This window comes from Hyperolius riggenbachi, chromosome 6, assembly GCF_040937935.1.
Source record: "Hyperolius riggenbachi isolate aHypRig1 chromosome 6, aHypRig1.pri, whole genome shotgun sequence".
NCBI classification, from domain to species: domain Eukaryota; kingdom Metazoa; phylum Chordata; class Amphibia; order Anura; family Hyperoliidae; genus Hyperolius; species Hyperolius riggenbachi.
In genome coordinates this window covers 367,351,055-367,368,769 of record NC_090651.1, presented here as the reverse complement: position 1 = coordinate 367,368,769, position 17,715 = coordinate 367,351,055, and the positions used below count along the sequence as shown (strand labels likewise).

Sequence of the window (17,715 nt, the reverse complement as noted above, 5' to 3'; positions counted from 1 at the left end):
GCAGGTAACAGGAACTGGGGTCAGGCATGGGCAGAGGGACAGCCATACAACAACCTGTGCATGTAACAGGAACTGGGGTCAGGCATGGGGAGGGGGGACAGCCATACAACAATCTGTGCAGGTAACAGGAACAGGGGTCAGGCATGGGGAGGGGGGACAGCCATACAACAATCTGTGCAGGGAACAGGAACTGGGGTCAGGCATGCGGAGGGAGACAGCCATACAACAATCTGTGCAGGTAACAGGAACTGGGGTCAGGCATGGGGAGGGGGGACAGCCATACAACAACCTGCGCAGGTAACAGGAACTGGGGTCAGGCATGGGGAGGGGGACAGCCATACAACAACCTGTGCAGGTAACAGGAACTGGGGTCAGGCATGGGGAGGGGGGACAGTCATACAACAACCTGTGCAGGTAACAGGAACTGGGGTCAGGCATGGGCAGAGGGACAGCCATACAACAACCTGTGCAGGTAACAGGAACTGGGGTCAGGCATGGGGAGGGGGGACAGTCATACAACAACCTGTGCAGGTAACAGGGACTGGGGTCAGGCATGGGGAGGGGGACAGCCATACAACTACCTGTGCAGGTAACAGGAACTGGGGTCAGGCATGGGCAGAGGGACAGCCATACAACAACCTGTGCAGGTAACAGGAACTGGGGTCAGGCATGGGGAGGGGGACAGCCATACAACAACCTGTGCAGGTAACAGGAACTGGGGTCAGGCATGGGGAGGGGGGACAGCCATACAACAACCTGTGCAGGTAACAGGAACTGGGGTCAGGCATGGGGAGGGGGGACAGCCATACAACAACCTGTGCAGGTAACAGGAACTGGGGTCAGGCATGGGGAGGGGGGACAGCCATACAACATCCTGTGCAGGTAACAGGAACTGGGGTCAGGCATGGGGAGGGGGGACAGCCATACAACAACCTGTGCAGGTAACAGGAACTGGGGTCAGGCATGGGGAGGGGGGACAGCCATACAACAACCTGTGCAGGTAACAGGAACTGGGGTCAGGCATGGGGAGGGGGGACAGCCATACAACTACCTGTGCAGGTAACAGAAACTGGGGTCAGGCATGGGCAGAGGGACAGCCATACAACAACCTGTGCATGTAACAGGAACTGGGGTCAGGCATGGGGAGAGGGACAGCCATACAACAACCTGTGCAGGTAACAGGAACTGGGGTCAGGCATGGGCAGAGGGACAGCCATACAACAACCTGTGCAGGTAACAGGAACTGGGGTCAGGCATGGGGAGGGGGGACAGCCATACAACAACCTGTGCAGGTAACAGGAACTGGGGTCAGGCATGGGGAGGGGGGACAGCCATACAACTACCTGTGCAGGTAACAGGAACTGGGGTCAGGCATGGGGAGGGGGATAGCCATACAACAACCTGTGCAGGTAACAGGAACTGAGGTCAGGCATGGGGAGGGGGATAGCCATACAACAACCTGTGCATGTAACAGGAACTGGGGTCAGGCATGGGGAGAGGGACAGCCATACAACTACCTGTGCAGGTAACAGGAACTGGGGTCAGGCATGGGCAGAGGGACAGCCATACAACAACCTGTGCAGGTAACAGGAACTGGGGTCAGGCATGGGGAGGGGGGACAGCCATACAACAACCTGTGCAGGTAACAGGAACTGGGGTCAGGCATGGGGAGGGGGGACAGCCATACAACAACCTGTGCAGGTAACAGGAACTGGGGTCAGGCATGGGGAGGGGGGACAGCCATACAACTACCTGTGCAGGTAACAGAAACTGGGGTCAGGCATGGGCAGAGGGACAGCCATACAACAACCTGTGCATGTAACAGGAACTGGGGTCAGGCATGGGGAGAGGGACAGCCATACAACATCCTGTGCAGGTAACAGGAACTGAGGTCAGGCATGGGCAGAGGGACAGCCATACAACAACCTGTGCAGGTAACAGGAACTGGGGTCAGGCATGGGGAGAGGGACAGCCATACAACATCCTGTGCAGGTAACAGGAACTGGGGTCAGGCATGGGGAGGGGGGACAGTCATACAACAACCTGTGCAGGTAACAGGAACTGGGGTCAGGCATGGGGAGGGGGGACAGTCATACAACAAACTGTGCAGGTAACAGGGACTGGGGTCAGGCATGGGGAGGGGGGACAGCCATACAACTACCTGTGCAGGTAACAGGGACTGGGGTCAGGCATGGGGAGGGGGACAGCCATACAACAACCTGTGCAGGTAACAGGAACTGGGGTCAGGCATGGGGAGGGGGACAGCCATACAACAACCTGTGCAGGTAACAGGAACTGGGGTCAGGCATGGGGAGGGGGACAGCCATACAACAACCTGTGCAGGTAACAGGAACTGGGGTCAGGCATGAGGAGGGAGACAGCCATACAACTACCTGTGCAGGTAACAGGAACTGGGGTCAGGCATGGGCAGAGGGACAGCCATACAACATCCTGTGCAGGTAACAGGAACTGAGGTCAGGCATGGGGAGGGGGGACAGCCATACAACAACCTGTGCAGGTAACAGGAACTGAGGTCAGGCATGGGGAGAGGGACAGCCATACAACAACCTGCGCAGGTAACAGGAACTGGGGTCAGGCATGGGGAGGGGGGACAGCCATACAACAACCTGTGCAGGTAACAGGAACTGGGGTCAGGCATGAGGAGGGAGACAGCCATACAACTACCTGTGCAGGTAACAGAAACTGGGGTCAGGCATGGGCAGAGGGACAGCCATACAACATCCTGTGCAGGTAACAGGAACTGAGGTCAGGCATGGGGAGGGGGGACAGCCATACAACAACCTGTGCAGGTAACAGGAACTGAGGTCAGGCATGGGGAGAGGGACAGCCATACAACAACCTGCGCAGGTAACAGGAACTGGGGTCAGGCATGGGCAGAGGGACAGTCATACAACAACCTGTGCAGGTAACAGGAACTGGGGTCAGGCATGGGGAGGGGGGACAGTCATACAACAACCTGTGCAGGTAACAGGAACTGGGGTCAGGCATGGGGAGGGGGGGCAGCCATGCAACATCCTGTGCAGGTAACAGGAACTGGGGTCAGGCATGGGGAGGGGGGACAGCCATACAACATCCTGTGCAGGTAACAGGAACTGGGGTCAGGCATGGGGAGGGGGGACAGCCATACAACAACCTGTGCAGGTAACAGGAACTGGGGTCAGGCATGGGGAGGGGGACAGCCATACAACAACCTGTGCAGGTAACAGGAACTGGGGTCAGGCATGGGGAGGGGGGACAGTCATACAACAACCTGTGCAGGTAACAGGAACTGGGGTCAGGCATGGGGAGGGGGGACAGTCATACAACAAACTGTGCAGGTAACAGGGACTGGGGTCAGGCATGGGGAGGGGGACAGCCATACAACAACCTGTGCAGGTAACAGAAACTGGGGTCAGGCATGGGGAGGGGGACAGCCATACAACAACCTGCGCAGGTAACAGGAACTGGGGTCAGGCATGGGGAGGGGGGACAGCCATACAACAACCTGCGCAGGTAACAGGAACTGGGGTCAGGCATGGGGAGGGGGACAGCCATACAACAACCTGTGCAGGTAACAGGAACTGGGGTCAGGCATGGGGAGGGGGACAGCCATACAACAACCTGTTAAAAGGAGGAGGGACACCAAGAGCCCAATAGTGTGATATTGTATAGATGATAATTAATAATGAGTAATATAACAATTTAATACTCACAAACCAGGGTTACCATTAGGCAACCACTGTAAAGGCAGGTGGGGAGATTAACCTGACCCCACTCAGGATTAAAAGTCGCTCTCTGTAGATGGGAAGAAGATGGGTACAACCCTCCACCAAGGGTGGACTTAGCAATATGTAGAAGCTTTCCAGAGGCGCCAATAGAATAAAAGTCACTTAAACGAGCTTAAAACCGATGGGGCAGTGGTGGGCCTATCCCATCCATGCAGACAAAGCAAACAAAGGAAGGACTGTGGCATCAACAGTCAAACAACAATGTATTTATACTCCACAGCAAAAATAGGCAACGCGTTTCACGGGCGCAATCCCGCTTCATCAGGCCAATCAAAAAGGAGCAGAGGTGCTCAGTGTGGTTTTGATGCTTTTAAGCTGTATGCTCCTTTTTGATTGGCCTGATGAAGCGGGATTGCGCCCGTGAAATGCGTTGCCTATTTTTACTGTGGAGTATAAATACATTGTGGTTTGAGTGTTGATGCCACAGTCCTTCCTTTGTTTGCTTTGTCTGCATGGATGGGATAGGCCCACCACTGCCCCATCGGTTTTAAGCGCGTTTAAAGAGAGTCTGAAGCCATAATAAAAATGGCTTTTTTGCTTATATATAGCAGGGGCATGTGTGCCCCTGCTAATACGCCGCTATCCCGCGGCTGAACGAGGGTCCTTTCCCCTCCAAATCCCCCCTGTGCTGCCCGGGGAGCGCTTCCGTGTGAGGCGGGGCTATGAGCTGCAGCCCTGCCTCACATGCGTCTGTCAGCGGCGAATCTCCGCCTCTCCCCCGCCCCTCTCAGTCTTCCTTCACTGAGAGGGGCGGGGGAGAGGCGGAGATCCGCCGCTGACAGACGCATGTGAGGCAGGGCTGCAGCTCATAGCCCCGCCTCACACGGAAGCGCACAGGGGTAGCAAAATCTACGGCCAAGTTGGTCATGATTTTGCAGGGGGAGATTTGGAGGGGAAAGGACCCTCGTTCAGCCGCGGGATATCGGCGTTTTAGCAGGGGCACAAATGCCCCTGCTATATATAAGCAAAAAAGCCATTTTTATTATGGCTTCAGACTCTCTTTAAGTGACTTTTATTCTATTGGCGCCTCTGGAAAGCTTCTACATAATACAACAACCTGTGCAGGTAACAGGAACTGGGGTCAGGCATGGGGAGGGGGGACAGCCATACAACAACCTGTGCAGGTAACAGGAACTGGGGTCAGGCATGGGGAGGGGGGACAGCCATACAACATCCTGTGCAGGTAACAGGAACTGGGGTCAGGCATGAGGAGGGAGACAGCCATACAACAACCTGTGCAGGTAACAGGAACTGGGGTCAGGCATGAGGAGGGAGACAGCCATACAACAACCTGTGCAGGTAACAGGATCTGGGGTCAAGCATGGGGAGGGGGGACAGCCATACAACAACCTGTGCATTTTTTTTTTCTTACTATGAAATCAAGTTCTAAAATAATGAAAGGCTATTGTATTTTTAACAGGTGTCATATTTCCAATATTTCCAGAAGTTCAGTTACTTTAAAGTGGACGTGAACTCTTGCACAGGACAGAAGGAAAACAGAGAAACGCACCCTGTGTGTATTTACAGAGTTTAGCCTAATTCCCCCTCATATGTGACCAATCACACGTTGTAATGTGATCTCTCCCCTTGTCACCTGACTGCCATGGCAGATAAGCTCATTTGAAAGCACAGGATATTAACACTATGTCTGCTTCCATGAAAGCCAGAAGTGGACACACTGCATATTTATTGCAGGATTTGTATCAGCTGTAACAAAGAGATGTTTTTCTTTAAAGGTTATTATGCTGTTGCTTATCTCTTAGAGCAGAAAGGAAGTTCTGAGTTCAGGTCCGCTCCTGAGCTGGTGTGAGAAGGAATGGCAATCGTGTCAAAAGACCAAACATGTGACTTGAGTGTTCCCCTCTGAAGGCTCGTACCCGCCTCGCGATTCTCCCGATGACTGATGATTTTTTGAGTGACTAGCGATTGTTTCCGCGATCTCACGAGGTGGGTGTGAGTGCGCCATTAGGCGAACGCTACTTTGCGCAGTCTGGCGATAAGGACTGTCACGGCGGATTGGATCTTTAAAGCACAACTGAAGTGAGAGGGTTATGGAGGCTGCCATATTTATTTCCTTTTAAGCAATACCAGTTACCTGGCAGCCCTGCTGATCCTCTGCCTCCAATACTTTTAGCCATAGCCCCTGAACAAGCATGCAGATCAGGTGTCTCTGACATTGTCAGATCTGAGAAGATTAGCTGCATGCTTGTTCTTGGTGTGTTATTCAGACTCTACTGCAGCCAAATAGATCAGCAGGGCTGCCAGGGAACTGGTATTGTTCAAAAGTAAATCAATTTGGCAGCCTCCATATTAAAGGAGTACTGTAGAGAGAGGTGTATGGAGGCTGTCATATTTATTTCCATTAAGTAATACCAGTTGCCTGGCAGTCCTGCTGATCCTCTGCCTCTAATACTTTCAGCCATAGACCCTGAACAAGCATGCAGCAGATCAGGGGTTTCTGACAGATATGACGAGTTTAGCTGCATGCTTGTTTCTGGTGTGATTCACACACTACTGCAGCCAAATAGAGCAGCAGGGCTGCCAGGCAACTGGTATTGCTTAAAAGGAAATAAATATGGCAGCCTCCATGTCCCTCTCGCTACAGTTCTCCTTTATTCTCACTTCAGTTTTAAAGAGGAACTCCAGTGAAAATAATGTATTAAAAGAAGTGCTTCATATTTACAATAATTATGTATAAATGATTTAGTCAGTGTTTGCCCACTGTAAAATCTTTCTTCTTCCTGATTTACATTCTGACAATTATCACACGGCGACATTTTTACTGCTGGCAGGTGATGTCAGTGGAAGTAGCTGCTGCTTGCTTTTTTGGCAGTTGGAAACAGCTGTTATTTCCCACAATGCAACAAGGCTCCCACAGTGTGATGTCAGAACCATGGTCCTGATATCACTGTGGGAGGAGTTTCACCACAATATCAGTCATACAGCGCCCCCTGATGATCAGTTTGTGAAAAGGAATAGATTTCTCATGAGAAAGGGGGTATCAGCTACTGATTGGGATGAAGGTCAATCCTTGGTTAATGTTCTTCTTTTATAGATAAATTGTCAGTTTTGGGTGGAGCGAGTGTAATAGAAAACAGAACATAATGTGTCCCGCTGTGTTGTCTAAGCACAGGTCACATGACCCTGACAATACACAGCACCCTTGTCTCCTCGTGAATAGGTCCGGATTATGCTTATAGAGGCGCGGAGGGCAGTGCCAGGGAGAGACAGCGGGGAGGGTGATCCCAGCATGCACCTGTCTCATGACACAACCCTCAGCTGCATCCCAGGACTAGTATGGATGGGATTCTCTGTAGAATGAATACATATGCTGCAGGAGATGTCAGTGCTATATAAATACATAATAATATGGTAGGGATTAGAGTGTGAGCTCCTCTGAGGAAAGTCAGTGACATGACTATGTACTCTGTAATGTGCTGCAGGAGATGTCAGTGCTATATACATACATAATTATAATATGGTAGGACATTAGACTATGACTATGGTAGGATTAGATTGTGAGCTCCTCTGAGGACAGTCAGTGACATGACTATGTACTCTGTACAGTGCTGCAGAAGATGTCAGTGCTATATACATACATAATAATAATATGGTAGGACATTAGACTATGACTACGGTAGGGATTAGATTGTGAGCTCCTCTGAGGACAGTCAGTGACATGACTATGTACTCTGTAATATGCTGCAGGAGATGTCAGTGCTATATGAATACATAATAATACTATGGTAGGACATTAGACTATGACTATGGTAGGATTAGATTGTGAGCTCCTCTGAGGACAGTCAGTGACATGACTATGTACTCTGTACAGTGCTGCAGAAGATGTCAGTGCTATATACATACATAATAATAATATGGTAGGACATTAGACTATGACTATGGTAGGATCAGATTGTGAGTTCCTCTGAGGACAGTCAGTGACATGACTATGTACTCTGTAATATGCTGCAGGAGATGTCAGTGCTATATGAATACATAATAATACTATTGTAGGACATTAGGCTATGACTATGGTAGGATTAGAGTGTGAGCTCCTCTGAGGACAGTCAGTGACATGACTATGTACTCCGTAATGTGCTGCAGAAGATGTCACTGCTATATAAATAAATAATAATAATATGGTAGGACATCAGACTATGACTATGGTAGGATTATACTGTGAGCTCCTCTGAGGACAATCAGTGACATGACTATGTACTACATAATGTGCTGCAGAAGAGGTCAGTGATATATAAATAAATAATAATAATATGTCAGGACATTAGACTAACACTATGGTAGGATTATACTGTGAGCTCCTCTGAGGACAATCAGTGACATGACTATGTACTCCGTAATGTGCTGCAGAAGATGTCACTGCCATATAAATAAATAATAATAATATGGTAGGACATTAGACTATGACTATGGTAGGATTATACTGTGAGCTCCTCTGAGGACAGTCAGTGACATGACTATGTACTCCGTAATGTGCTGCAGAAGATGTCAGTGATATATAAATAAATAATAATAATATGGTAGGACATTAGACTAAGACTATGGTAGGATTATACTGTGAGCTCCTCTGAGGACAGTCAGTGACATGACTATGTACTCCGTAATGTGCTGCAGAAGATGTCAGTGCTATATAAATACATAATAATATGGTAGGACATTAGACTAAGACTATGGTAGGATTATACTGTGAGCTCCTCTGAGGACAGTCAGTGACATGACTATGTACTCTGTAATGTGCTGCAGAAGATGTCAGTGCTACATAAATACATAATAATACTATGGTAGGACATTAGGCTATGACTATGGTAGGATCAGAGTGTGAGCTCCTCTGAGGACAGTCAGTGACATGACTATGTACTCTGTAATGTGCTGCAGAAGATGTCAGTGCTACATAAATACATAATAATACTATGGTAGGACATTAGGCTATGACTATGGTAGGATTAGAGTGTGAGCTCCTCTGAGGACAGTCAGTGACATGACTATGTACTCTGTAATATGCTGCAGGAGATGTCAGTGCTATATAAATACATAATAATAATATGGTAGGACATTAGACTATGACTATGGTAGGATTAGATTGTGAGCTCCTCTGAGGACAGTCAGTGACATGACTATGTACTCTGTAATGTGCTGCAGAAGATGTCAGTGCTATATAATTACATAATAATAATATGGCAGGACATTAGACTATGACTATGGTAGAGGTTTATACACACACAAAGGGGTCCATGTAGGCCTCTGACTTATGTGAATTAGGGTGGAGCAGTTGATAGAGTTCAGTTAGTGCCTGAATACATGGACCAGTGTTCTCCCCAAGCTTCTTTAGCTGGGTGCTCCGCCCGGCTAGTTTTGGTGAGCACCCGGTGGTTACCGGCGCACATAGGGTAAAAACCTGGAGGAGGAGTTCGAGGGGCGGTGGAGAGGTGATGTATTATTACAGGGATACCGGGATACATTTACCCGGATCAGTGAATAATGGCGCACAGCGCCTATGCATAAAAATGGCGCTGCATTAAAAAGATACGCTTATCACTATTTATCGTTAGTACTGCATAATAATGGCGCACAGGGAAAAAAGAAGAAAAACGGCACACACTAACGTTATTTACCAATAGCGCCCTACATAAGCCAAACTGCAGACGTTATTTAACTGCAAAACGGTGAATGGATTTAACCACTTTACCCCCGCGCGTACGTATTTCTCCGCCCCTTTTTCCATCCTTTAACAACCAGGGACGGAGAAACACGTACTTTCCTCGTTCCCGACGCTGCCCGCGCTCCCGCTCGTAAACACGCCGCCCGCCGCTAGTAAACACGCCGCCGCCCGCTCGCCCAGAGATCAATGAACGGGAAAATCCATTCCCGTTCGTTGATCTAAGCCCCGCAATGATCAGCTGCTCTCCTATGGGCAGCGCGATCATTGTGAGAAAAAACTCACGTGTCCAGCCTCCTTATACTTCCTCCAAGCTTCCGGACGGAAGCTTGGAGGTCGCATTAAAACAAAAAGTTACTGTGGCCATCTTGTGGCCAAATAGTAAACTACACCCTACACATTTTTCACATACAAATAAATGACTTTTACACATAAAATTAACTCATTACCTCCCACACTCCCCATTTTTTTTTTTTTTTGTAATTAAAAAAAAATTAAAAAATTTACAATTAAAAAAAATACATAAATAGTTACCTTAGGGACTGAACTTTTTAAATATTTATGTCAAGAGGGTATAACACTGTTACTTTATAAACTATGGGCTTGTAATTAGGGATGGACGCAAAAATGAAAAAAATGCACCTTTATTTCCAAATAAAATATTGGCGCCAAACATTGTGATAGGGACATAATTTAAATGGTTTTATAACCGGGACAAAAGGGCAAATACGTTTCATGGGTTTTAAATACAGTAGCATGCATTATTTAAAAACTATAATGGCCGAAAACTGAAAAATAATTATTTTTTTCCCCACATTTTTCCTATTTTCCCATTAAAACACATTTAGAAAAAAATAATTCTTGGCATAATGTCCCACCTAAAGAAAGCCTAATTGGTGGCGGAAAAAACAAGATATAGTTCATTTCATTGCGATAAGTAATGATAAAGTTATAGACGAATGAATGGAAGGAGCGCTGAAAGGTAAAAATTGCTCAGGTGCTCAGGGAGTAAAACCCCTCAGTGGTGAAGTGGTTAATGTTACACTGTCAAGGTTAGGGTTAGGCACCACCAGGGGGGTCTTAGGGTTAGGCACCACCAGGGGGTGGTTAGGGTTAGGCACCACCAGGAGGGTGGTTAGGGTTAGGCACCACCAGGAGGGTGGTTAGGGTTAGGCACCACCAGGGGGGGTTTATGGGTTAGGGGTAGGTACAGAGAGGGTTCTGTGTGTTAACGCTAAATAACGATAAGGCTTTAACAATAAATAACAATAAGGCTTTAACGTTAAATAGCGATAAGCGGCAAACGGATTAGCGGCAACACCGTGCGCCATTATTCTCAGGCGCCATTTTTAGATGGATCCACATTTACCACAGCTGGGGGTTTCCGCTGCATTCATCATTTGCAATAATCGCCCGCTGTTACTGCAGCACACGCGATCGATCATGTCGGCCTGACATTTTGCAGCATGTCCAATCGATACCCAAAATGGTTGGCCTCGGATGATCGACTGGCCTCCAAATCGGCAGATGTATGGGCACCTTAGGGCCCTTTTCCACTAGCGGCGATTGTGATGCTGAATCGCAAAATCGCAAATCGCTAGTGATTTTTAAATCGTTACGGTTTGCATTTTAACATAGGAATCGCGGTAGGTAATTTCCACTACCGCGATTCATTTTTTACTCAACCGTGATCGCTGTGTGGAGCGTTTTTTGCCGCGATTTTGCTATGCAGTGCATTGCATAGCAAAATCGCGATCGCATTTGCTAGGAAATTTTAGGACTTTGCTGAATAGCAATCGCTAGCGTTTAGCGCGAACGTTAGCGATTGCTAGTGGAAAAAGGCCCTCACTGGTGGAAAAGGACCCTCACTAGGGCGGCCAGGGCCAGCGCTACCATAGAGGCAAAGGGGGCAATTGCCCTAGGACCCCAGAGCCAGTAGGGGCCCCAAGGTGTCTCCCCCCAACTTAACTGTTGTTCCCCGGTGCCCCTGCAGAGTCTTCAGGTGAGCCAAGTGGTGTCAGCCCCTGGCTCAGGGTCCTTGGGTGGAAATGTGGCTGCAACAAAGGGTCCCTACTGCTGATTTGTGATTGGGGGTATCTATTGGGGCCCCCAGGGTTAATCTTGCCCGGGGGCCCCATTGTTCTTAGAACCGTCCCTAAGGCCGGCAATTGCCAAACGCCTTACCTACAGCATTTTTGGGTGAATTTTGGAGCGATTAGCATATATAGAAGTACTAATCGGGATCGCTCCAAGAATGCGTATTTGTCCAGTGATTTTTTTCACGTTAAATCACGGAAAAATCACCCGCGCAAAAGCTAAGTGCTACAGTTTTGCGATTTTAAGTGTGAATGGGCCTTTATGCTGGGCATACACGGCAACTTGGGCAGGCGTGTCAATCGAGCCTGATGGCTCGATTGATAATATCCGACAGGTCCGATGACCTGCCGGATAGATTCCCCGCTCGATCCTCGCCGGCGGACAATAGCGGGGAATCGAGCGGCTGATAAGGAGCGCAGGTGGGGACGAGCGGGAATCGATCCGCAGGGACGCTGCGGGGGTCGATCCGGCGGCTAATCGGTCGCCGGATCGACCCGTGTATGCCCAGCATTAGAGTCTCTGGGATTCTAACCCTTCCATTATCACCTGACACCAGCTACAAAGTGACATCAGCCATGAGGACTCCTGGGTATTAGCAGCTAACTGCTGCCTCTAGGGATCATGGGAAGTGTAGTTCTTAAACCATAATAATATTTACATACTTAAAGCTTCGGCAGATACAGCAGAGAAAGGAAGATGTATGGGAATATACCTCAAAAGGAACATAAGACCACCAATTCTGCAGGTATAAGCCCACTAATAGTGGTGAAGATCATCAAGGGAAAATATGAAGAAATATATTAGAAGCAAGTGTTATAAGCTAGGATCACACTGCAGCTAGTTTACTATCAGTACAGGTGCAGAGCAAAAGCTCATACTGTATATACCAGGGGTAGCACGGATCAGCACACGCTGCAGCTAGTTTACTATCAGTACAGACACAGAGTAACAGCTTATACTGTACATACTGGAGGTAGCAGAGATCAGCACACATTGCAGCTAGTTTACTATCAGTACAGGTACAGAGTAACAGCTTATACTGTACATACTGGGGGTAGCAGAGATCAGCACACACTGCAGCTAGTTTACTATCAGTACAGGCACAGAGTAACAGCTTATACTGTACATACTGGAGGTAGCAGAGATCAGCACACACTGCAGCTAGTTTACTATCAGTACAGGCACAGAGTAACAGCTTATACTGTACATACTGGGGGTAGCAGAGAACAGCACACACTGCAGCTAGATTACTATCAGTACAGGCACAGAGTAGCAGCTCATACTGTACATACTGGAGGTAGCAGAGATCAGCGCACACTGCAACTAGCTTACTATCAGTACAGGCACAGAGTAACAGCTTATACTGTACATACTGGAGGTAGCAGAGATCAGCACACGTAGCAGCTAGTTTACTGTCAGTACAGACACAGAGTAACAGCTTATACTGTACATACTGGGGGTAGCAGAGAACAGCACACACTGCAGCTAGATTACTATCAGTACAGGCACAGAGTAGCAGCTCATACTGTACATACTGGAGGTAGCAGAGATCAGCGCACACTGCAACTAGCTTACTATCAGTACAGGCACAGAGTAACATCTTATACTGTACGTATTAGAGGTAGCAGAGATCAGCACACACTGCTGCAAGTTTACTATTAGTGCAGGCCCAGAATAACAGCTTATACTGTACATATTGTAGGTAGAGATCAGCACACACTACAGCTAGTTTACTACCAATATAAGCACAGAGTAACAGCTTATGCTGTACATACTGGAGGTAACAGAGATCAGCACACACTGCAATATAAGCACAGAGTAACATCTTATAATATACCTACTGGAGGTAGCAGTGTTAGGAATAGGTGGGGGAGGTTAGTATTAGGTGCAGGTAGGGGAGAGGTTAGTGTTAGACATATGTGGGGCCCCAGTTAGTGTAAGGTGAAGGTGGGCAGTTCAGGCACAGGTGGGGGTACCTCAATCAGCGATGCAGAGTATTGCGATCGGAAGCTGTGCTGGGATATCTCACCTGTTCCACTGATGCATCCGCCTGTTACCCCTTAGCTCTCCCCCTAGTGCCCGGCATGTCTTCCTGCATCACATGACTACAATACGAGTGCAGGAAGAGATGCTGGCACTAGGGGGAGAGCTGAGCAGTGACAGGAAGTTGGAAATCGCTGGACTCTGGCGGTGGAACCGGTGAGATAACGGCACACCTTCCGCTCGCGCGATACTCTGCATTGGGGACACAGGTGGCTGTACAAGAGGACTCCAGTGTCGCCCCCCCCCCACAGTGACACCGTAGCGGCCCGCTCCTGCCGCCACCCCCTTAGGTCGCCACTGCTTTAGGCCTCCTTCACGTTGCGTTCGGCTCGTGTTGGGCTGTTGAGGTGTCTTTTTCCGATTCCCGGCGCTTGGGTGGGCGATTCGTTTTTGTGCTTAGCGGTTTTTCCGAGGGGTTTGTAATTCACTCCCTGACGCAAGTCAGGAAGTGAATACTTCGACCCAGAAAATAATAAATACAATGTATTTATTCTTAATGAAGCAAATGCAATTTCTACACAAAGAAATTTTGTGAGCGTTTTGTGTTTCTCCTATACTTTCCATTGAGGCGAAATCGCCTCAAAAATGGTCCACGCACCGCTTTACTGAACGGACAGCGCACGACCCGCGCTGATATGAACCTTCTCATAGACATTCATTGTCCACGCAGTCGGGGGCGTTTTTAAAAACCGCACACGGGCGAAAAAAAGCAGAAAACGCCTGCAGTGTGAACAAGCCCTCACACCAACACCGTTATCTCTAAGCACAAGGTGAACAACAGGCCATCAGCTGAAAAATTCCAACCTGGCTGCTACGTTTTCACCCAGTCACAGCAGCACAAGGTCACCAGCTTTGTCTGCTCTCATCTAACACACAACTCAGCTCATTTGAACCCTTCCAAACTCACAGCATGAAATCTTGCGGGATTCGGCCTTGTGACCCTGCCTCGTCGCCCCCGGAAACCACAGCGTATGTATGGCCACCTTTACAGGAAGGACAGTGTGCCTGCAATTCAGTTTGTGGGGTCCTCTCCTACAACTGATACCCCTAGCATCTGCCTGCGTTGCCTATGCCTAAAAATGGCCCTGCTAGAGACATTTAATTAGATGCTAATATTCCCGGTTTAAATGCAAATTTAAAGGACAACTGTAGCGAGAGGGATATGGAGGCTGCCATATTTATTTCCTTGTAAGCAATACCAGTTACCTGGCTGTCCTGCTGATCCTCTGCCTCTAATACTTTCAGCCGCAGCCCCTGAACAAGCATGCAGCAGCTGACAATATTGTCAGAACTGACAACATTAGCTGCATGCTTGTTTCTGGTTTTATTCAAACACTACTGCAGCCAAATAGATCAGCAGGGCTGCCAGGCAACTAGTATTGTTTAGAATGAAATAAATATGGCAGCCTCCGTATCCCTCTCACATCAGTTGTGCTTTAAAGAAGAACCGAAGTGAGAAGAATATAGAGGGTGCCATATTTATTTCCTTTTAAACAATACCAGGTGCCTGGCAGTCCTGCTGATCTATTTGGCTGCAGTAGTGTCTGAATCCCATACCTGAAACAAGCATGCAGCTAATCTTGTCAGCTTTGTCACAAACATCTGAACTGCATGCTTGTTCAGGGTTAAAGTATTAGAGGCAGAGGATCAGCAGGACAGCCAGGCAATCTGCATTATTCAAAAGGAAATAAACATGTCAGCCCCCATATCCTTCTCACTTCAGGTTCCCTTAAATGGCTCCTAACTATTCTGGAGCGTGATTGGCAGGTGAGGGCAGATTGTGCTGTGTGGGCCTATTAGGGATTGCTGTCAAAAGTGAATAAATCAATTTTGATTTGAAAAAAAAATCATGGTGACGAATTCAATGAAAACTTAAGGAAAAAACAAACAAACTGCTTTCTTAAAATAAGTACCAGCATCATAACCAACCAATGAGAGAGGAGGAAAGGTGTTTGGTTTCCCAGAATTCCTTGCAACGCTAGTAAAGAGCCCCTAAAAACCCCCATGCTAATCTTTCCAACTGGGATTGGGCCTGTTCAATGCACTTCCTGCTGGATGGGCCTATTAACGGCACAATATTCCCCTCAGATGCGATTGATACATCAGATTTACGTGATCATTAAAAAAAAAAAATCAGAATGTTATTCTCAATTGTTCCCACAAACGAGTCGATAAGGGCAATTTCTCTCTCCAAACGCAATCGTAAAATCCAACATTACGATCGACCACAGAGTCGCTTCATGTCGATTTTCTCCACACACTGCCTGGTTTTCTGTACAATTCGGTCGTAAAAAATCTGATCGAACAAGCGCATCTGAGGAGAATATTGTACCGTTATCGGTTATCTTTGTTTTGATTGGCCCCTTTCCAAACCGTGTACAATTTCCATTCTGTTTCCACGCAAAGCCGAAATATTCGCTCTCATAGGCTATCTGTAGAAATCACAAGCTACAAAACACCCCCAGACTCTTCTTAGCAGCCCGCCACCTCGATTCGGATCCCTACCGATTTTACGTAACGTTAAAAAAAAAATTGTCGCCCTGGAAACGATTACGTGGAAACTAACATGAAATGAGGATATTTAAAGCCGACGACCATCTACAGGTTCCCCGTTCATTCCCGTGATGATATAAGCCGCGATTAGGCGATCGGACGTATATACGAATGGCAGGCGAGGGGGCTTGCGTTCGCAGGTTGCCAGTTTCACCTACGACAATGGCCGATCCCTCCTAGCCCCTCATTACTTCAGCGGCCCCCACCGCTCCTCTGATATTATCTGCTCCTTCCATTACAGAACCATCATACAATTAGTGATTCCATTAATCTGCGTCCTGGCACCACCTGCTATTCCAGCGCCTGGCCATACCACTGCGCCACCTCCCTCCGCTCTGCCCTCTCTCCTGCGTTACCCATTCCAGGACAACAACCCTGCTGGTTTTTGCATTTTTGCAAAAAAAATTTTAAAAAATTAAAAAAAGATGACCTGTTTAAATTCTGGGCCGGCCAGCTATAAACAAATAATGAAATGATAAAATCCTGCGGCCGTGGCCTTGCCGTGATTGTCGGAATCTCGTGTCCCTCAGACCTCAAGGCTGCCCCCCAGGTTGCCCCGCTTGCCCATTATTTTGAGGACCTGTCATGCCACCATGACAAGAGATGTGACTTAGGGGAGCCGTCTGTAACTTCCCATCATAACAAAAACACTCAGAACCCTTTTTGTCACCAGGCTTTAAACCTGCCCTGAGGATGATCAAAGCCGTGTCCATCACCTTTGTCTCAATGATACCCCCCCTCCCTTTTCTCCAGGTTTATAAATGGCTCTACGGTGAACTGACGGTGATGAGATGTTGCAATGGTCGCTTGTCATTTTTTTAATTTTTTCCTCCTCTACACCGTTGACGCTGTCTGCAGTGACCTTAACGGTGCCAGGCGTGCAAACCTCCCGCTTTGAGAATACATCAACTCCACCCTGGCCAGCTGGGCACTGCACCTCTGCCGGGGCGATCTGCACCCCCCTCCACCTCGCCGGCAGCCCCCTGTCTTCTCACCTGAGCGCCGATGAGCAGGATCCCACCGATACAGACGAGGGTGGTTGTCATTCTCTCGGCAGCCCCCATCTGAGGTTTTCTAGTCGCTGTCGTTCGTTCGGCGATGGCCCTGGGGGTTTACGGTGGCGTCTGGACGGCAGGGACTGCGTTCGCTGCTGGCGGTCTCCCCTGCAGAGGCGGCGTGGATGGGTCTGGCTCGCTCACGGACGCATGTAGGGCTCAGTGTGCATGTCACGCATATGTGGATGGCTGGGTGTCTGTCTGATGATGCCTCCTGGATTTCTGCTTCCTATACAAAGACATAACCCATCCCCCTCCTCCTCTGTCTCTCTCTCCCCTTTTCTCTCCTTCTCTCTCCCTCTCTCTCTCTCCACCCATCCCTTCCATGACTTCCTCCTCCATCCCACCCCTTCTCCTCCCAGCCCAGAATTCAATCCACACCAGCAAAAAGGGGAGAGAAAAAAGAGAGAGTCATGAAAAATTTAGTAAGAATGCGGAATAAGGAAAACCGGCGTCTCCTCCAATCTCTCCATTAGAAAAAGGCACGACGATAAAAAACAAAAAC

At 48.4% G+C, this 17,715-nt stretch overlaps 1 protein-coding gene across 2 annotated transcripts in view; it reads right to left on the bottom strand.

Moving 5' to 3' along the window:
* The window catches only part of APLP1 (amyloid beta precursor like protein 1), a 117,142-nt gene extending 99,636 nt beyond the window's left edge, over nt 1–17,506 (bottom strand). For both annotated transcript variants that reach the window (XM_068241850.1, XM_068241851.1), the window contains exon 1: nt 17,151–17,506. In XM_068241850.1, coding sequence (XP_068097951.1) covers nt 17,151–17,219 — 69 coding nt within the window. In that variant the 5' untranslated portion in view covers nt 17,220–17,506. The remainder of the gene's footprint in view (nt 1–17,150) is intronic.
* Nucleotides 17,507–17,715: the final 209 nt, after the last annotated feature.